Raw genomic sequence first — 22,597 nt, 5'->3', positions numbered from 1 at the left:
TAAAGCAATAAGATTTGATGACATATCACCCCACATCTTAAACAAATGTTCCAGGGAATTAATTGGCAGTAGCATTGGCATACTATTATTATTATTATTTAGGCCTCCAAGGAGTCAAAAGACTCATCGTGGGAGGTCCCTCCTCGAAAACATAAAGTCTATCATACCACTCCTTAAACTCATTGACCGTTCTCGCTCTCACCACTCTATCAGACAATTCATTCCACAGTTCAACCACCCTCCACGCAAAGAAACCACTCCTCACCCTCTTGCTCACAGTTTACTTTCGTAACTTCCAGGGATGGCCCCTTGTCATCACTCCTTCCCGCTGTTCACCCAAGTAAAAGAACTCCCCAGTGTCAACCCTGTAACCACATCTCAACAGTTTTAAAGTTTCAATCATATCACCTCTCCTTCTTCTATCCACCAAACTCTGCAGTCCACATTCCCTCAGCCAATCCTCATAACTAACATTGTCCTGAAACTGTCTTTGTTATCTGCCTTTGTACCCTTTCCACAGTTAATTTATCCCCTTCAAATCCTGGGGACCAAATCTGAGAACAATAGTCTAAGTGTGGTGTGATCAGGGTCTTATACAACGAAATGATAACTGTTTTATCTCTGCAAGTCAGTGTCCTTCTCATTATTGCAGCAATCCTCTGTGTTACCTTCACCACCTTTGCAATATGTCCCCTGAATTTCAGCTTTCTATCAATCATCAACCTCAAATCTCTTGTCTCCCCTACAGTATAGCTCCTCCAATAGAGTATGCAGCATCTCATCGATGTGTCCTGAACCTCAGGACCTTACATTTTGCTGCATTAAACTGATACCACCATTCATTTGCCCAATGCCTAGCTTATTCAAATCCTCCTGAAGGACTACCACATCTGCACTATTACTTATACCCCTTCCCAGCTTCACATCATCCACAAACAACTGAATATCCCCCTGCAATCCACTGACAATGTCATTGATATAAAGGTTAAACAATATAGGTCCCAGTACTGAGCCCTGTGGGACCCCACTTGTAACCCTCTGCCTCCTTGAAACTGCCCCACCATACACAACTCTCTGATACCTATCAGACAGCCAATCCTGAATCCAGTTGACCAACCTGACATCCAAACCCATGTGCTGCAACTTAAATATCAGCTTATCATGTGGCACCCTGTCAAATGCCTTCACTAAATTCAAGGAAATGGCAGTATATGCCTTTCCCTCATCTACTGCTCTTGTAACTTTATTATAAAAGGCTAGCATATTACTAAAACAAGATCATCCCTTCACAAATCCATGTTGACTCTCACAGATAACATTACCATCATCTGCCCAATGTTGTATACGATCCCTCACTAATTTCTCCAAGATGTTAACAACTACAGTGGAAGAACCTTGGTTGTCGAATGCCTCTGTTCTCAAACAATTCAGTTTCCGAACAGAATTTCGGTTCTCGAACAGACCAACGGCAACCACCTGCTCCGCGTGCTGAGCTGTAAGGCAGGAAAGTGTCAGTTACGTGGCAGCCTTCGTACAGTGCAGACACCTGCTCGAATTTGCAGTGAGCTTTCTTGATTTTCTTTATGTTTTGTTGTTGTTTTTTTTTCATAACTTATTATTAATTAAGTCACCATGGGACCGCAGAAGAATAGCGATAGCAGCAAAGAGAAAAGAAAAGTTGTTAGAACCATTATGAATCTAAACATGAAAATGGCGTTTGTGTCTTGGATCTTGCTATGCAGTTCGGTATGGCGAAATCAACAATCTGTACAATACTCAAAAATAAAGAGGCGATTAATTTTCGTCTATATTTTTTCTATTTATTGTGTTTATTCTTTTTATGTAAGATTTTATGCATTTTCATTATGTTTGTATACGATCTTATGCATGAAGTACTGTTGTAAAGATTTAAATAAACAATCATGTGGGGTTCGGGAACGGATTAATCCATTTTGCATTCATTCTTATTGGAAAATGGTTTCAGTTTTCGAACAATTCAGGAATTTTTCAAAAACTGAAACCATTCAAGCCTTTGGGAACGAATTAAGTTTGACAACCGAGGTTCCACTGTACTGATGACATACAAACTGGCCTATATTTAAACACTTCCAGTCTGCTACCACCCTTATGCACTATCTTACCTTCCTTCCATTCCCTGGGCACTTTTCCCGTAGCCAGACTTTCATTGAAAAGCCAGGTCAAAGTGCTGTCAGTTCTTTAACACATTCTCTCAAAACTCATGGTGAAATACTATCCAGTCCCACAGCTTTACTGACATCCAGAGTACTCAGTATTTGAAACACGCTCTCCTCATGCACCTCTAAACCTCAAACCTGCCCTATCCCTCTACTATTAAAATTTATTCCTTCAGGATGAAATACTCCAATAAAGTGTTCATTGTACAATTCCACCTGCATCGGTCACTCTATTCCCATTTTTTATCCCACAATGTCATTCTTCCACAATCATTTCTCCTCCTACTGGCCACATAGCTAAAAAATTCCATAGGATTTTCTTTGAATCTTTGGGCCAATCTCTTCTCATATTCCATTTTCACCTTTTTTACCATACTAGTCACTCTCCTGGCCCATGTCTTATATTCTTCATGCATCTACTCTTCACCTGTCTCCCTGTATCTCTTCCATAGCCTCTTTTTCACATGCAGTTCCTGTTTAATATTGTTTGTCATCCACTTTACACCAAATTGTGTTCTCTTCTTCACTTGTGGAATACAGCTTACTATTGTTGCTAACAAATATTCCTTCACAATTTCCCAAGCACTAATGATATCCCAGCCTTCCAATTCCTCCCTCCATGAAACTTCCCCAAGTTGATGTCTAAAACTAAAGCATACCTATTTAATAAGAGTCTTATGACAGCACAGGTTCCAAGGGAGTGGAAAGAAGGTAAAATTGTTCTACTGCATAAAGTGGTGATAAGGTTGTGGCTACAAATTATAGGCCATGTTGTGTATTTGGAGTTGTGGTGAAGATATTAGAGAGATTGGTGAGTACTAGGATACAGGAATGGGTTGATAACAGCAGTATTCTCTGTGGTTATCAGCATGGGTTTGTTTAAGAGAGATCATGTTTTTCTAACTTATGTACTATAACAAGATGATAAAATACCTTGGATAGGGGAGATGCATATACAGTGATATACCTGGATTTTGCAAAAGCTTTTGATAGACTGCCACATGATAAGCTGTTAAATAAATTGAAACAGATGGGATTGGATAACAGACTTCTGAATTGGACCAGTGACTGGCTGTCAGATAGTTATCAGAAAGCTGTATGTGGGGGTGCAGTATCCCTAAAGAGGGAGGTCACTAATAGTGTGCCACAGGGGTCAGTTTTGGGATCATTGTTGTTCAATTTGCATATTAATGATATTGGAATGGGTTTAATTAGTGTTATGCAGCTGTTTACAGATGATGCAAAATTAGTGTTTGTATCTGTTTGGCTTGCTCTGATGAGAAAAACCAAGTTGTACAAAATGGTGATGGTGAAACTGACAGCACTAATTATGAAGTATTACCATAAAAATTAATAATTTAATAGTAATTAACACCACACACAGTGAGAGTGTACAAATATACAAGACTATATCCTAGTCATATAATCAGTGCTAACTGGAAATTCTGAATATAAAATTATTACTACCCTCCCTGCCCTACACATGTTCTGATGTTAGCATTTTTCGTAACTACATCTGAGAGTTTAAATCTCATTTTTGAAGTACAAATAAACACAAAAGTCAGTAACTATAAATTTGTGCATGAAATCATACCTTTTTTATGAACACACAAGTCGTCAATTCTTAATCCCTCCAATTTTAAAGATCAATTGCATTATACTTTCTTTGTAGTAGGGCATGAAATACCAAGTGTTAATCTTAGTAGTTGATTGGAAACTATATATATATATAGAGAGAGAACTGCCATTTATCTGGCTCACAAATAACAGGAAACTCATTTGACTAGTTCTGAAATGGATTAGCATATCAACTAACTTTGTAACTGTACACTAAGTTAATCATCCAGAAAATTAATTTCCTAATATGGCTGTATAATCAAGAGATCACTCTACTTTTACAAGTTCTAAGCCTCATTACTCTTGGATTTAAAGGTTACATTTGATGTATTGATTTTTGCATCAGTGGGCATTCACTTTTTCCAAACAATATATTTGCTTTAATAAATTTAGTTTAATCCTTTATCCAAGTGTAAGCAAACAAAGTTTGCACCTGAAAATATTTTCAGGACTGAGGTAAGGTAGTGCAACACCAGGCAACTCCGAGCAAAGGTGGGCCAAGCTCTCATCACTCCTTGTCTCAGTATCTCCCATAATGCAAAGCACATCTCCTTGCAGACATGTATACTGCTATGCATTAAGGGAAGAGCCACTACCCAGACCGGTTTCAACCTTTATCGAGGTCTCATCAGTGGGAGGCAGACCCAAACATGGAGATACTAAGGCAGAAGCAATAGGAGAAGTCATATTTACCTATAGGAGTTGCCAACAGGTGTACCACCTTATTATTGAATTACTCTGGATTTAGAGAAAGATGTTCGAAGTTTATTTTGCACTTGGTTAGACTATAATAAATTTAGTTTAATCCTTTATCCAAGTGTAAGCAAACAAAGTTTGTGCCTGAAAATATCTTGGACTGAAGTAAGGTAATGCAACTCCGAGCAAAGGTGGCCCATGCTCTCATCACTCCTTGTCTCAATATCTACCATAATGCAAAGCACATCTCCTTTATGCAAAATAAACTTCAAATATATTTGCTTTTCATGTAAAAACAGTATGATTCAAATAATTTGATTTCTAAATGTTTAATTTTTTTAAGAGACCTTGGACCAGATAATATTTTACTGGGAGAAAAAGGTAAGATGTAATTGTAATCTGTCTTATAAACATGTTAAAGGCTAGACTGGCATTTAGAATAAGTTTAATCATTTTAGATGCTGCAGTAATTGTAATTTAAATTTGATTCTTGTGATATGATTTCTAATGTAAAATATGTGTAATAAAATATTTGTTTATTATAATTAACAATATTTTATTAGACAATATAAACAACACACACACATTAAATAGATTAAATATCTATTTAATAGTCATTTAATAAGCCTTATAAGCCTTTTATTTCTTTATAAGAGATAAAACTTTCTCTCTCAGCTTAGAGTCATTTAATCTAATTTTTAAAAAATATGTCTCTCAGCCTGAGTAAATCAGTTATATCATATATATATATATATATATATATATATATATATGTTAAAAATACCAAGCAATTTTAAACCTGGTTTTACTCCATTTCCCAAGTAAGCAAACAGACAAACAAGTCAAGTTTGCGCCTGCAAGTGATGCAAGTCTAGCTGATCCTACAGGTAGTGCAAGACCAAGGCAACTCGTGGTAAAGGTGGCATAAGCTCTGATCACTAATCTTGATATTTACCCTTAATGCCAAAACACATCTCCAAGAAGGGGATGTATGATGTTTTGTATTAAAGGCAAGGAGCCACTACCCAGACCGGTCTCGACCTTTATTGAGGTCTCGTCAGTGGGAGCTAGGCTAGAAATATCAAGATTTAGTAATACAGAGCTTATTAGTATTTTAACAGAACAAGTTGCCATAAGGTGTTTTAACCTTATTAAATAAAAATCTCTGGAGGAGATATAAATGTAGAAGGTATTTTACCTTGGGTATAGTAAATGTTAAAAATACCAAGCAATTTTAAACCTGGTTTTACTCCATTTCCCAAGTAAGCAAACAAACCAACATGTCAAGTTTGCACCTGCAAGTGATGCAAGTCTAGCTGATCCTACAGTTAGTGCAAGACCAAGGCAACTCGTGGTAAAGGTGGCATAAGCTCTGATCACTAATCTTGATATTTACCCTTAATGCCAAAACACATCTCCAAGAAGGGGATGTATGATGTTTTGTATTAAAGGCAAGGAGCCACTACCCAAACCGGTTTCGACCTTTATTGAGGTCTCGTCAGTGGGAGCTAGGCTAGAAATATCAAGATTTAGTAATACAGAGCTTATTAGTATTTTACCAGAACAAGTTGCCATAAGGTGTTTTAACCTTATTAAATAAAAATCTCTGGAGGAGATATAAATGTAGAAGGTATTTTACCTTGGGTATAGTAAACGTTAAAAATACCAAGCAATTTTAAACCTGGTTTTACTCCATTTCCCAAGTAAGCAAACAGACAAACAAGTCAAGTTTGTGCCTGCAAGTGATGCAAGTCTAGCTGATCCTACAGGTGGTGCAAGATCAAGGCAACTCGTGGTAAAGGTGGCATAAGCTCTGATCACTAATCTTGATATTTACCCTTAATGCCAAAACACATCTCCAAGAAGGGGATGTATGATGTTTTGTATTAAAGGCAAGGAGCCACTACCCAGACCGGTTTCGACCTTTATTGAGGTAGAATGGGAGTTCATGCCTTTCATCACTGGCCTCTTTAGATTTAAAAAAAAGTTGTGCTGAGAGTCAGCTTGATAGTGAGAGAGGAGAAGAAAGATAGAGTGGATAGTAGTAGGTAGTTAAAAGAGGCCTCAGTCGATCCACCTGGCCTGACTTAAATGCTAGCACCAAGCAGATCTCCGACATTATCTCCCTCCATCCGTTCTCCTCCGCGTTCTCCGGCCAGCCACCTCTTCAGATGTCTGGCTGATGAAAGAAGTGAAAAAACAAATGCAGGAAGACACACATAAATTGAAAATCAAAAGAACTAGGACACACATAAACAGAAACAACAAAGGAGCTAGAACACGCATAAATAGAACAACAAAAGTCGGTGAATTAACAGAAAAGTACTGCAAGAACAGGGGAAGAGCCTGGCCCGAGTGATGCAGCCCGCAAGGAGCTGCACCGCCTCGCTGTAAGCCTTCGCCGCTCGGGTTCTCAGGTCTGCCCCCTCCTATGTGGATTAAGCATGAACATACAGAAACAGAACCAAGAATTTAGAAGGGGCTTTTTTTTTTATTTTTTTTATGTCATATTTGCCCTGCTATCTCTTGCCGCTTCCTCATAGTCTTTTACCACGTTTTCCATCACTGTGAGTATGTGTACTGACTCTTCATCATTAAGTTGCCATATTCTCTTCAAGCATTCATTCCATTCCGCTCGGTCGTAAGTGACTTTCCCAAACTTGAGCCATATTCTAAGACTCTCTAGCTCACCTTCACATTGCAAAGCCACGTCTCCGTTTTCCTGTACAGCTGTGTGGACTTTGTTTTTTATCTCAGGTTTATTCCTAAGATAGAATAGGATTCGTTTTGTTACATTCGAATATTCATATCGGGGTTCTTTTCTTTTTACCGGTTTTGTAATGGCGTGAGAAGAACCAGTGTTTGCATCTACTGGTAAAGTTCTTTTTTCAAATTCCTTCATTATCCCTGGGTATCTCTTTTCCAGATCTCCTCGTGTCAGCGACTTCAATGTGTCGCATAAGTGTTGTTTTTCCTCCTCTGTTAAGTCCAGGTGACCGTCCAGTTGCTGGGGCTCGACCTTGGTTATATCCTTTACATAGAGTTCTCCCCATATGAGTCTATTGCTCCTTTTAAAGAGCAAGAAAGTTGGCTCTCCTTTTGTGGTCATTATCTGAAATAGTTTTCCTGCCGTTTTTGGAGATCCCTTAAAGTTCTTCAAAATGACAGAGCCGTTTGGAGTATTGCTTTTAACAAAGTCTGTTCCTTCCTTAGTTTCTGGATTGTTTCCTTGCTCTCTGTCTTCTTCTTCTGAAGAGGTTTCTTCCTCATTTTCTGTGTTGTTTCGCGATATTAACTCATTTCCTTCCTCATCCTCATCTGAACTTGAGGCTTCTAATTGGCTTTCAGTGTCCTGTTTATTTCGTTTCATTTCTCCTTCTTCTTCTGGCGTGATGGGTCGTTTAGTTGTACTGGTGTTGATTTCCATTTCCTCTGTTTCCGTGCTGTCATTGTTGCCTTCCGATTTCTTAGTGTTCTGTTTCTTTTTCTTCCTAATTCTCCCTTCTGCGTTCCTCCCAGTTATTGCCCGATTTCCTAATGTAGTCGTTGCGGTAGCTGGCGGTTGGAGGGCTGGAAACTCTTCTGGTTCAGTTGTTTGTGGTTCGTTTACTGTTTGGCCGGTAGCTCGAGAGTCCTGTGTTGTGAGCTTAGGAATGGCTACTACTGCAGGTGTTATGGCGCCTCCTGCTCTTTCTGCAAGGGTGCTATTAGGACAAATGTCTATTTTATGGGATGTGTTCCCACATTTACGGCATGGTGACTCACATTGATTCAATGTGTGATCTGTCGATAAGCAGTTGCGGCATGTGTTGTTTTTCGGGCAGTGAGCGCTAAGGTGACCCAAAGCGGTGCACCGAAAACATTGTTTTCTTACGCCTGGATAATTGACTATTACTCTTGCTGAGCCTAAAAAAATCAAGTTGGGGACCTCGGTTTTCATCTCGATTGAAATGCTCACTTCCCCTGATTTCCACTCTGGGATATCAGCGTCTTGTCTGATTGTTACGTTTCGGATAGTCCCGCACTTGGAGAAAATGGTTTTAATGATTTCCTCCCCTTTCTCTAGATATTCGAGTGGAAACCTGTCAATTTTTACGGATTTTAAAATACTCCTGACTAGAAAGGGTAGGTATTTTTTCCCTTCACATTCTATGCCTTTTAGGAGCGTTTCTCTTGTTTCTATGTTGTTTGTTACTATTTGGAATCTACCCCCCCCCCCCCGTAAGGGGTAAGCCCGTAAATACTTTCTGCTTTGACGACTTTGAGAAGAGCTCTCACAAACGTCGCTTTGTCGATGTTTGGGTCAATTTCGATCCCGAGAGTACGAACTCTTGGCAAGAATTTCGCCATTGTTTAAAAGCAAATTTCAGTCCCCGAAAGGAAATACTCTAAAACAGACCTGCACCAATTGGAACGAGGCCGCAAAAAATAAAAACCAACAAAAGAAAAAACTAGAAGGGTTCTTACCAAGCAATACTGGAGTAGGAGCTCTCTCTCGGGATCTGGTAACTGGCAACTGGAAACCAAAAGAAGACTGGAACATGGAGCTTTCTCTCGGGGCCGCTGAAAACAGGTCTCATCAGTGGGAGCTAGGCTAGAAATATCAAGATTTAGTAATACAGAGCTTATTAGTATTTTACCAGAACAAGTTGCCATAAGGTGTTTTAATCTTATTAAATAAAAATCTCTGGAGGAGATATAAATGTAGAAGGTATTTTACCTTGGGTATAGTAAATGTTAAAAATACCAAGCAATTTTAAACCTGGTTTTACTCCATTTCCCAAGTAAGCAAACAGACAAACAAGTCAAGTTTGCGCCTGCAAGTGATGCAAGTGGTCTTGCACTACCTGTAGGATCAGGTAGACAAATGGTCTTGCACTACCTGTAGGATCAGCTAGACTTGCATCACTTGCAGGTGCAAACTTGACTTGTTTGTCTGTTTGCTTACTTGGGAAATGGAGTAAAACCAGGTTTAAAATTGCTTGGTATTTTTAACATTTACTATTTACTATACCGAAGGTAAAATACCTTCTACATATATATATATATATATATATATATATATTGCTTTAATAGTTTACAGGTTCTTTTCCCACAGGCCTATATATTTGGTGTTGCACTATGCCACTCATATGAAAACGAAATTTTTTTTTATATATATTTTAAAATGCATTTGTATTAAATCAATAGTGATCCTTTTACTCACTCATACACACACACATATTCATAACCTTCAAAAAAATAAACACAAAAATTAAAACTTACAGAAAGTAAAACTAAATTTATTAAATATGGTACAGGTAGGTAGATTATATATTTACAATATAGAAAGGTTCATCATCAGATTTAAAACTATTCATTTCGAAAATAAAGATGATTCATCCAACAATTCAGTTTACTTGAGAAGAAGAAAAAACAATCAACTAGCGTTTTTAAATATTTTAATTTTTTGTCGTCCAGATGGTAGTTTACAGATTTCTGTTTTTAGACAAGAAACTCATACTGAGCATTATATCCATGCTTAATCTCATCATCATCATCATCATCCTAGTCAGAAGATTGGAACTATTAGAACTCTGTTACATTGTGTCCATGATATTTGTTCCACTGAAAACTCTTTTAATTCAAAAATTGAATTATATCAAATCTGCTTTTATGAAAAATGGCTTTAATAAATCCTTTATTAAGAAAGCCATTAACAGCTTTAGACAAGTAATCTCTAGATCTCGTGTGAGATATTACTCAGATTCCACTCCCATATTTTAAAGGGATTTCTGAATGTATAGGTCAAGTTCTAAAACCTCTTAATATTGTAGTGTCCTTTCTTCCTGTCAGGAAGATTTCTACCTTCTTTTCTTCATCTAAAGACAAGCTTTCTCCTTACAATCTTCCAGGCATCTACCCGATCCCATCCTCCTGTGGTTTGTCTTATTTTGTTCCTCACGACAGAAAGCTGTCGTGAGGAACATAAATCTTATATCCTTTAGCATGAACCAAAACAGTTTGGCCAGAAGAACATGCCATTTTGACCAAACATAGAGTTTTTTTTGGAAGAAAACTAAGCTTTTACATAGAAGTAGATTCCTCATATGAAGGAAGTTGTTATATCCTTTTTATACAAATTCCTGATTATTATATATTGTAATTCATTATATTTATAATTGGGAATTTTACTGGCCATTTGTTGTCCTATTAATGCTATAGTAGCAATTTTTGAAAAAAAAAGATTCCTTAATCGTAATTTTATATTATGTTCCATTTTCAATGTATTGAAGATGCCTGTGATACATAGACAAAAATTTTACATCTAATAAATTTTTCACTTAAGTTTTAGTTTCCATGTTTAATTTCTCGAAGTATGTCAATTTACATACTGATATTAAAACAACATTCATAACCTTAAATAATGGGTCTTCTGGCATTAAATACAATGCAAAGGCAGTAGAAAATATATTTTAGTCAGAGACTAAAACAAACATAATAGAAAACTTCGCAATCTTGTTCTTAGAAATTAAGACACAAGTTTTTCATCAGTCCTTAAGTTCACTATGAAAAACAGCAGCAATAAATTTTCTATCATACAAGAAAATGACAACTCATACCTGCGTATTCATTCCATGCTTTCTAGCATATTCAATTACTACTTAAAACAAGTATTCAAAACATTTAGAGTTTACTTCATAAAACTCAGCTATCCAGTACTGAAGCGGAAAACAATGTACATGGAACGTTCCCGCATTTTCCTTCACAACTGTCAGCTCCACACAAACAGAGAATAGCTTTTCATCTAATCTTAAGTCAAGAAACCAAAAATTACAACAGTGAAGGTATATAAACTTCTCAACAGGAACTTGAACATATAAGGAATCCACAAAATACAGCCATTCATTCCTTACATTTTTACATATTCCTTAAAGGGAATTATTTCCAACTCACCCTTATATTCTTCCCTCCATTCCATTTTTTACATAATTCTCTACATATGCATATATCTTTTTTCTCATGTCCAGCTATTTGTTTAAATTTTATACTTGCTGTATTCTCTGAATTGCGACTGCATGAAATGACATCACAATATGACGAAACCCAGATATCACAAACATCGAAGAGAAGTTTTGTCATTAACAGCAGACTCTATACATTTATTTGTAATGCAATAAAATTTCTTTTCCACTTGGTGATTATTTCATTGCACTCAGAATGTGCGTGTGTGTATAAACGTCTATAGGTATTTTAATTCCAATAGCATGGGAAGGAATGTATATCTTGTCATTTCTTAATGCTGATGAATGTCATACTGTTTCCACCATTGACATAGCCATGAGATGCAATTATGCTTTACAGCTTGCTAGTCAATTACCAATAGTGAAATACAAGCACTGTTGCTATATTCCTCTTACAATAAAAGTCATTTTAACATAAATTATTAACATAACAATATTTTTATACATATTTTAATTCATTTTCAATTAGCTAAACTAATAATAATAATAATAATAATTTCCATAAACAAAATCATGTTAGGATATTTGAACATCTTAACATCTTCCTTTCACAATTAAAGCCAATGGTGGCCTGTTTCGGTCTCATCTCAGCATTTCATTAGACTGCTTTTGTTTCTTCAGTTTTTCCATCATCCTTCTGGGTATTCTGTCATATGCCATTCATTCTGGATTTTCTTTCTGTTTGGTTCTGTATTTTTTTATTGTTATCATTTCTGGTGTTTGGTTTAGTTCTTTCAGTATATCTTCATTTCTCTTATCTGGTCTTGTATAACCTACTGTTCTCATATATTTCATATCTTATGCAATGATTATTTTCTTATCTGTTACTCTTATTGTTCATGATGCACTGCCATATAATATTGTTGGTTTTGATAAAATATTATAAAGACATACCCTGGTAATACGAGACATTAGGTTCCAGACCACTGTCATATAACGAATCACAACCTTTTCTTTTTCTCTTTTTTTTTTTTTAATTCACTTTATGCATGTAATGGTTTACTAATGTTTTTATGTAGCTATATATATATATATATATATTGTTGTTATTATTATGGGCAACTCCAAGGAGTCCTTAGACTCATCGAGGCCCTAAACATCATGTCAAGAACAACTATTCAGCATACGCACGGTATCTATCATATTTTGCTTTGAACTCATTTACAGTCATGGCACCCACAACAAACTCAGGCAGCTAATTCCACTCATTCACCACTCTCCAAGTAAGAAACCTAGTTCTAACACCCTTGCTAACCACACTCTTGCTCAGATTCCATGGATGGCCCCTAGTTCTCCCACCACCAGACCTGTTCTGAAAAATTTTTCCTCTGAATTAATCTTAAAATTTGAATGTCTCAATCATATCACCCTTTTTCTGCCTATCAACGAATTTCTGCAACCCACAGATCTTCAACCTGTTCTTGTAAGGTTCATTCCATAGACCAGCTATCATCTTGGTCACTCGCCTCTGGATCCTCTCTAACTCCTTCCCATCAAGAAGAAACCTTGGCGCCCAGATCTGGGCACAGTAGTGAAGAAGGGGGGGGGGGGTCTTATCAAGGCTTGATAAAGAGGAACAATAACTTGCTTATCTCTGCTCATCAAAGTATTCTTCAGCATCCAAGTGATTTGATGAGCTGATTTAGCCACTTTTGCAATGTGCCCCCTAAACTTCAACTCCCTATCCACCAACACTCCCAAGTCCCTGGCCTCATCAATCTCATGGAGCACAGTTCCACCAATGTAATATACTGCGGTTAATCTTTTCACCCCAAAATGCATTGTATAACCTTACACTTTGCCACATTCAACTGACATCCATTCTCCTTAGCCCAGACCTCCAATCTATCCAAATCATCGTGCAAAATTTTGATATGTGCATTCACTATTGCTCTACCCAACTTTGCATCATCAGCAAACAAATGAACAGTTCCTTTCAGATCCTTTCCTATATCGTTAATGTGAACAGTAGTGGTCCAAGAACAGAACCCTGCAGCACACCCCTAGTCACAGGCCATCTTTTGGACTCTACTCCTGAATAAACCACTCTCTGATATCTCTCCATCAACCACCCTCCTATTCATCACACCAACCTTATATCCATTCCCATATGCTGCAGTTTACTGATTAGAATTCCATGTGGTATCCTGTCAACGGCCTTAGCAAGGTCCAGTAGAATCACTGTAAACCCATTACCCTTATCCAGTTCAGCCGTTGCTGTGTTATAAAACGTGAGCAAGTTACTGAGCACTTTGCAAACATATATCATCCAGGTGGTGATATTGCAGGAATGAGGGAACCAATAGCTTATACAGGAGTTGAGGTGAATGAAATGGAAGTGAATAGTATATTACAAAACCTTAATGTGAATACATCTGTGGGAATGGATGGTATACCAGCTCGGGTCTTACGTGAAGCAGAAAAAGAATTGTCAGGGCCCTTGACCATTTTGTTTGAGTCTCGGGTCTGGGTTAATCTCAAGGGGGTGGAAAGAGGGGAAAATAGTTCCACTGCATAAAGGAGGTTCCAAGACTGCTGTTGTAAATTACCGACTGATATACCCTTCACAAAACCATGCTGTCCCTCATACAGTATCCCATTTTCATCTATCCAATCCTGTATTTTCCTCTTGACTATTTTCTCCAAGACCTTGACAACAATTCCTGATATGCTGATCGGTCGGTAATTTACAACAGCAGTCTTGGAACCTCCTTTATGCAGTGGAACTATTTTCCCCCCTTTCCACCCCCTTGAGACTAACCCAGACCCGAGACTCAAACAAAATGGTCAAGGGCCCTGACAATTCTTTTTCTGCTTCACGTAAGACCTGAGCTGGTATGCCATCCAATCCCACAGATGTATTCACATTAAGGTTTTGTAATATACTATTCACTTCCATTTCATTCACCTCAATTCCTGTATAAGCTATTGGTTCCCTCATTCCTGCAATATCACCACCTGGATGATATACTTTTGCAAAGTGCTCGCTTAATAATTCTACTATTTCAACTGATTCAGTTACCTCCCTACCATTGGCATTCCTTAAAATCATTCTGCCGTATACATTTTTTCTTTTACTTGCAGCATATCGAAAGAACTGTTTGGGATTCTCTTTAGCTTGCATTGCTAATTTCCTCTCATAATCTGCTTTTGATTTTCTTACCACACTAGTTACACTTCTGGCCTGTGCTTTGTACTGTTCATGTAACTGCAAGTCACCCTTCTCCTTAAATGCCCTCCACAGTTGTTTCTTTTTTTGCAGCTCACACTTAATGATTTTATTCATCCATTTAACCCCCACTTGATTTACTGTCCAGACTGTAGATATGCTGTCAGCCATTACCTCTTTCAAATGCTCCTTTACCACTTCCCATGCACTTCCAACATCCAGCCCTTGCAGTTTTATATGCCATGGCGCTGAACCAAGCAATCGCCTAAGCTTGTCATACCAACCCGGTAGTTCCACGTGTACCCTGTCTTAATTGAAAATTCCACATATTTAGGCACTTTCCAGGTGGCAATATGGTCATATTCTCAGATGTAATTACTAAGTCAAGCACTCTCGAACCCCTAATATATTCCATTACATGCTGTCTCAAGTAGTTATCCCTTAGTAACTGCATAAAATCCATTTCTTTCCTCCCATGTGTCCTCTCCTCCTTCCAATCAATTAACATTACCAAGTTGAAATCCCCCATAATAATTACCTGTTCTCCACTCATTGAGTCCATTTGCCTATGCATACTATCTTCATCATTTATTCCATTGCCTATTCTATAGCACCACCCAACTGTATATTTTGTTTTGCTGGCCTCAATCTCACAGCAAATAGCCTCAAATGTACTATTTTCACTATCCTGCAGTTGAACTTCTATTCTCTTTGGCTGCACTTCATCAGCTATCATCAGTAACACTCCTCCCTCCCATTCTTTTCTCTCTGTCCCTCTTGAACACACTATACCCTTCACATTCTATCCCACTAACTACAGTAAAACCCCTTTTTTATACTTTTCAGGGAACTGATGAATTCAAATAGCAGGAAATGTAAAAAAACATTAAAAAAAGACTAAAAGATGACTTACTGCTAGTATGTGAGTCTACATACTCGATTGCAAAGTTTAATAACTGAAAATAAATGAATTTACAATTACTTACATTTATCTATTAAAAAAAATCTTTAATTGTTGATTGTTTTTGCTTTTTTTTTTTTTTTGACATAGTGCTAGATTGCTTTGCATTGAGTTCAATGCTTGACCTGTTTTTTTATTATTGTGTTCAAAGTGGACACGGAGAGTCCAAGATCTTTTGCTAAATGCACATGTGTTCCAGCATGCCAATCTACACGTCGCAGAATTGAATCTTCCATCTTTTCTTCTACCGAAATACATTTTCTGTCTTTTTTCTCCATGTTACTAACATGGATAATCCACCACCGCAACTTGAAAGCAACTTTCACACTCTAAATTATGTAGCAGAAATTCTGCAATATCAATTTGTACTGTGATTGAAAAATCATGGTATCGCTCATCACTACATTACTGCTGCAAGCGTGCAGGTCACCGTGATGGCGGAAATGAAACTACAGCTGAAAGCAATGCCATCTATGAACCGAAATCGCAGATTTCTGCAGGAATTGATTTGAAAATCAGTATTGCCATCCAAGAAAGAAATGCAAATCACAGGAAATAACATACACACCAAGTTGTTAATAGCGGGAAAACAATATATCGTAAGAATAGGCCTTAAGATGGGACCAACGAAAAATGACGTAAATTGCGGGAATGTAAAAACGGGGTTTTTATCATCTTCTGTCAGCCATGTCTCACTAATGCCAATAACCTGTGGTCAGGAACAGCCAACCAAGGCAAAAAATCCTCCTCCTTTTTCCTAATGCTCCTGGCATTAGTATACATAAAGTACAGAAGCCCGTTAGTCCCACCCCTATCTTGACGCCTTATACTAACTATCCCATTCTGGTTTGTTGTCCTTCGTACTAGCTCAGGCATATGATACACATTCTTACATACAACTGCCTCACTGATGTCTGCATATCCACTCAACAGCTCCCTCACTTCCCCCCCCCCCCCCCCCCAATAGTTCTAGTTTCCCTGATTTTGCACATCCACTTTCACTTAATTCAGCAACACTTTTTCCAGTCTCCGCACACCAAATCCATTCAGATGCAAACCATCCTTCTTGTATAAGTCCTTTCACCCATCAAACTCGCTCCACACATCCACAAACTCCACACGACTCCTCCTGCATAACCTGTGCATAGAGTGATTTGCAATTATTGCCCTCCTTCTCAACTCTACTCTGTCATACCATGGCAACAGACTCACTATCTTAACTCCCTCACTCTTTTCTTTTGCTACCTCTAGTTATTCCTTCAAGTCCTCTCTCATAGCAAATTTTTCACCTTTTAAATCATTCATTCCTGCCACTACTATCATTTCTTTCACCACATTTATATATATATATATATATATATATATATATTTGCATAAATGATGTAAGTAAAGCATTTATTTACATTACACATGCAAACAAAAAGACCTGTTTTCTTGAGCAAAGATAGCTTGGCTTAAGGAAACACACCAACTAGTTTAATTATTAAACAGCACCATTAAAAGTTTTTCCTTTTCAGCAATAAGATTGTTATGTTTACAGATAACTTCTCAGATTACTTCTAATATTAACTAGTGTAACACTTTTCACTTCACTAAGAACTTTATGTTTGCTTTTAACAAAGGTGGCAACGGTAGTACAAGGTTAGCTTAGCCTATCTCAGTGTTTGATACACCATCATCACTAAATTTAATAATTTTAATCTTGTTATGTAATAAATTTATGTGTCTCCTTTTCACTGGAAGCAACAGCACACTTACTTCAAATTTTATCTGCCATCATTAATGACAATAAAAAAAAATAGTTATAAACGGAGTATAATTCACAGCAAATTGCCAAAACACAGATAAACAAACTGTTTTTGTACACAAACAGTTCACAAAAACTGTGCATCGTTGATTCATGGGACCATTATATGACTATAATTGTCTTAAGAGCAAATGCAGCATCATATAAATGGGCACTGGCTATGATTGAAAAACGTTGTATGAGCGGATCGTCATAAAGTGGGGTATTACTTTTCATTCTTAGTCTTTTTTTTTTTTTTTTTTTGTGACTTTTCCTGGCCTTAATGCTTTGTTTATTATTATTTACTTTGGAGCATTTGTTAATTTTCTTAGAAACGTTTAAATCATCATTGTAACTTAATTAAAGTTACAATGATGATTTAAACCGAAATAATTAAAATTGTTGACTTTTTCGATTATTTAATTGTATATTGCTATTTTAGTTTGGATAGGCATTTTACCTTTGAATTTCATCGTTTTAGTTTTTTTCTTGAGAGACTGACATATATCATTTTCATTAAATTCAATTTATATGCTGCTTTTTTGTGGAGTGTCCTCAGTTGTTCCAAATATCACTAGGTCATCTGCAAAAAAAGTAAGGTATGTTAGATAAAAAACAATTTTCTATTTAGATTCCTTCATTATTGGATAGGATAACCTCCATTCTTTGATATTTCATTCATATTCAAATAATATTGGAAATAGTAACATCACATTGTTCAAAGGAGACCTGAAATGGGTTCTTTAGAATATGTTTGGGTCTGTAGGATAAGATTCCCTGCCTGTTAGCATATCCACATTACTAAATGTTTTTTTCCATTTTTTCATTAGTAGTCATGAATTGTTGTTTGAAAACATCAGCATAAGATTAGGAATGGTTAAAACAATGGTCAGACCTGTTTATAATCTGGAAGGATGAATCTATCTTCACAGGAACAAAGCTGAGGATTTTGGATGCATGTTTTTTTTTTTTTTTTTTTTTTTTTTTTTTTCAGTAGTGGCTTATGAATGTGAATAGGAAAAGGATAGCTGCTTTTGAGAGGCAGAACTTTTAGACTTTTTAAGGGTATTGACAGAAGAAGGCTGAAATACTTTGAACACATTTAAAGAATGGAAGGAGGACTTCTCAAAACAGTAATAGAAAGTAAAGTCTCTGGAAAAGGAGGAAGAGGTAGATCATCAGTGAGATGGATGGCTGGTATGTCTGAAGTGACTAGTCTTCAAGAGTTGAAGTCTACAAAAAAAGCATACAACAGCACCACCTGTCAAGGATTAATGTGGCACATCCCTGAGTAGCAGAGTGCAGAGTGACTATACAGCATCTGATGATATCCAATGAATGGGGTAAAAAGTTTTCCACTTGGTTACAAGTGGAAAACTTTTTACCCCATTCAGAAGTAATAATAAAAATTTACAAAGTAAATTATTATTATTATTTCCTGACACCTCGAAGGAGTCCAAAGACTCATCGAGGGATGGCCTGCTCTATAACTCTCCATCTCTACCACTTCCATCAGTTTCCATCATCTACACCATCGCCATCTCCTGCCCACCACCACTAGTATTTTTTTATGTAAATTGCAAACGCCACATCCACTGAGCCTGTGTAGCTCAGTGGATGTGGCATTTGCACACCACAGTGCTTGGCCACATGAAGGAAGACTTGGTTTCGAATCTAGTCGGCGACTAGAGGAAATTTTTCTAAGCCTTTTTTCGACCGGCTCCCAAGTTAGTCGATCTCTGGCACAGGCAAGTGGGTTTTTTCTCCCGGAAACTCGGGTTTTTTGTCCCATAAACTCAAGAAAATTGACGTAGAACCCACATTATTTCAGACATCAAATACGAGTGTTAGGGTTAGGGACCACGAGATGGCGGCACATGTAGAGCCATCTCTCTTCACTGCATGCTGCTTAATTTGTGATAGCCTTGGGCCAGCTATCTCTGATTGGGTACCAGTGGAGATTGAACTGCCCACTCAGTCTCCAGAAAGTTAGACAGGGCTAAAAAAAAGGCCTCGCCTACTCCCTGTATATACGGGAATAAAAAGGCGTTAACGGATTTTTTTTTTTTTGGTTGATTTCTATAGGATGTAAGGTGGGATCTCTTATAATTAATGTTTTCCAAATTTTTGGAAGTTTTATGCAAGTATATATTTATTTAAATTCGATTGATTTCTAGGTTTTTTCTGAATTCCTAATTAAAAAATAAATAAAATAATTAATTAATATAATCAGGTAATAATCAGATATTTACATAAAATTGATACAGTAATACTTCCCATAAAGGGGATAACCAAAGGCCATCCAATCTATTTATGGTCAGTCAGTGTAGAAAGGTCTCGGAAATCAACCAAATTTAAATAAATGCGGTTGCATAAAACTTCCCAAAATTTGGGAAACATTAGTTATCAGAGATCCCACCTTACATCCTAGGCTGCCTGCAAACACCCATAGAGGGCACACCACCTAGATAGGACAATATTTGAGTGCGTGTTACAATAGTTTTTTTGTAATCCCTGAAGATGTCTCAGTGACCGAGACAAAATGTTGGAAGCATTCAAATCAGTTTTAATCCTTTCCGACTGCTGCATATATTCCACTAAGCCTCCAACATGAAGGCACCTTCAGTACATTAATAATGGAACACAAAATAAAATGCAATAAAAGAATTAAGTTTAAAACTGCCACTACAGCATGAGTATGACAGCTGACAGTTAATAAATTCCTAATTAAAAAATAAATAAAATAATAAAATAATTAATATGTTATGATAATAATCAGGAATTTACATAAGATTGATACAGTTATACTTCTCATAAAGGGTATAACCGAAGTCCACCAGAACTATTTATGTTCAAGCAATGTAGCCTCACAGCTCTCTTTGCATAACAGCTCTACAAGGAATCTACTTTTATGTAAAGAACATTATGTTTAGTTGAGATGACATGTTCTGCCAGACCAGACTTCTCAGGTTCATAATACTGGATATATGATTTATGTTCCTCATGAGAGATGGCTGCAGATTTGTCAGACTGTCCAAAAATAAGACAAACCACAGAAGCAAGGGATCTGGTAGACAGCTGCAAAGCTGAGTGGGAAAAGCTTGTCTTCAGGTGAGGAAAGGAAAATAGAAATCTTCTTGACAGGATGAAAGGACACTGCAATATTTAGAGGTCTTAAAACTTTAGCAGTATGTTTAGAAATTCCTTTAATAGGGTAAGGCTTATCAAATGCAAGCGAAGAATATAGTGTGTGCTGTCATCTGCAAAACTGCGTATTGGGTTGGAGGTCAATTGCAGTAGGTCATTGATATATAGCAGGAAGAGGGTTGGTGAGAGGACAGAACCTTGTGGGACCCCAGCATTAATAGAGTGGTGAGAGGATAGGGAGCCGTCCACCATCACACAAAGTGTGCGTCCAGACAGAAAACTGGCGATTCACCTATAGAAGCCCTGGGTCAGACCCGAACGATGGTAGTTTGCCTAATAGGCCTTTGTGCCAGACCCGGTCAAAGACTTTGGAGATATCTAGTGCAACCACTTGAGATTCACCAAACCTCTCCATAGCCTTCGTCCAGAGATGGGTGACTTATGTGAGTAGATCTCCTGTTGATCGTCATTGGTGGAATCCATATTGGCGGTCATTTATTTGGTGAGTGTCTTCAAGATGGTGTAGGAGTTGGGAATTGATGATTTTTTCCATTATCTTCGACAGGACTGAGGTAAGTGAGATAGGATGGTAATTGAATGGCAGTGACTTGTCACCCTTCTTGGGGATGGGCTGAATATAGACCAATTTAATCCCTATATAGGCATTTAATCCCTACGTGATTTATCCTACTGACCCTGGGTATGCAGTTGGATACCCAGGCCTGGTTGGCCGAGTGGTTAGCGTATCCGCTCTCCAGCAAAAGACTGCAGGTTCGAATCCTGCCGTGGGCATGGATGTTTGTGATTGTCTGTGAAAGTACTAGTGGTGGTAGTTGGCGGTAGATGGTGTTGGTGTTAGATGATGAAGGTTGGTGGAGTTGTGAGATGAGCAGTTGTAGAGTAGATGCCCTCCCTTGATGAGTCTTTGGATTCCCTGGAGGTGTGATGTAATAATAATAATAATAATAATACTGCCTCGCTCAAACAATCCCTGACCACTTTCCTATGCTAATGATATTCATTTCATGTAGCTTCTTATGCCATTGCACTGCTCCGAGTTGCCTCATAAGTTTGTCATAATCATCAGCTTTGTAGTTCCACATAAACTCTTTCTTGAGTGAAAATTCCATATGTTGAACAAGCAACCTTCTAGGACTAGACTGCGACCTTCTGTTCTGAAGCAGTTAAACCGAACTAATAACAACAGAAAATACTCTCAAAACAGGTAGAAATTAATTCCGTCTATCCACAGATAATAAGAATGGAATCAGCATCTCTTACAGTTTTTCCTAGCATTTCAAGTATGATGCAGACCACTGTCATACCACCTGAAACCAAGGCTGATTTTCAATTTATTTGTTATTTTGTGAGTGAAAATTCCATATGTTGAACAAGCAACCTTCTAGGACTAGACTGCATGGTCACTTTCCTCGATTGGAGGTAGAGTTGCTACTGTAATTTTATATAGATCTTCTGATGCTATTGCCATATCTAACACTCTTAAACAGCTGTTCCCCTCAATCACATGCTATTTCAAGTAATTATCCCTAAGTAACTGTATAAATTCCATTTCACCATGTGCTGTTTCCTCCTTCCATTCTATATCCCCATAGCTGAAACCTCCCTTGATAATTGGTTGGCCTGCACTCATTGGCTAATCTGCCGATCCATGTCATCCACATCTTCTGGTCCACTAGGTCTATAGCAGCAACCAACAATATAATTTCTCCTATTGGCCTGTATCTCACACCAGATAACCAGGAAAGAATCGATTTCCTCAAATCCACACTCTTCCTTAACTTCTTTATTTGTTGATTGAAATCCTTCAGATGTTATTAATAATACCCCTCCTGCTGCCTTATTTCCTCTGTCTTCCCTAAAATACATATTTGTTTCATTCTATTCGTGTAACTATATCATTCTCTGACAACCAGGTCTTACTGATGCCAATAATTTTTGGCCAAGTCAAGCTGACCAATGCCAGAAACTCCTTTCCTTATTTCTGATACTTCAGGCATTCAT

At 37.4% G+C, this 22,597-nt stretch overlaps 1 protein-coding gene across 2 annotated transcripts in view; it reads left to right on the top strand.

The window, feature by feature from the left end:
- The window catches only part of LOC150102584 (inactive ribosomal protein S6 kinase delta-1), a 519,967-nt gene that overhangs the window by 339,728 nt on the left and 157,642 nt on the right, over positions 1 to 22,597 (top strand). For both annotated transcript variants that reach the window (XR_016548936.1, XM_090399211.1), the window contains one exon: positions 4,852 to 4,889. Coding sequence is in view for 1 of the 2 variants with exons in the window: in XM_090399211.1 (XP_090255337.1) it covers positions 4,852 to 4,889 (38 nt within the window). In the remaining variant the exon portion in view is untranslated. The remainder of the gene's footprint in view (positions 1 to 4,851; positions 4,890 to 22,597) is intronic.

Source organism: Typopeltis vanoorti, chromosome 10 (assembly GCF_054136105.1).
Source record: "Typopeltis vanoorti isolate ZY-2024b chromosome 10, IOZ_Tvanoo_1.0, whole genome shotgun sequence".
Taxonomy (NCBI): Eukaryota; Metazoa; Arthropoda; class Arachnida; order Uropygi; family Thelyphonidae; genus Typopeltis; species Typopeltis vanoorti.
Note: the sequence above shows the minus strand (reverse complement) of the source record. Positions and strands in the feature narration are given on the sequence as shown.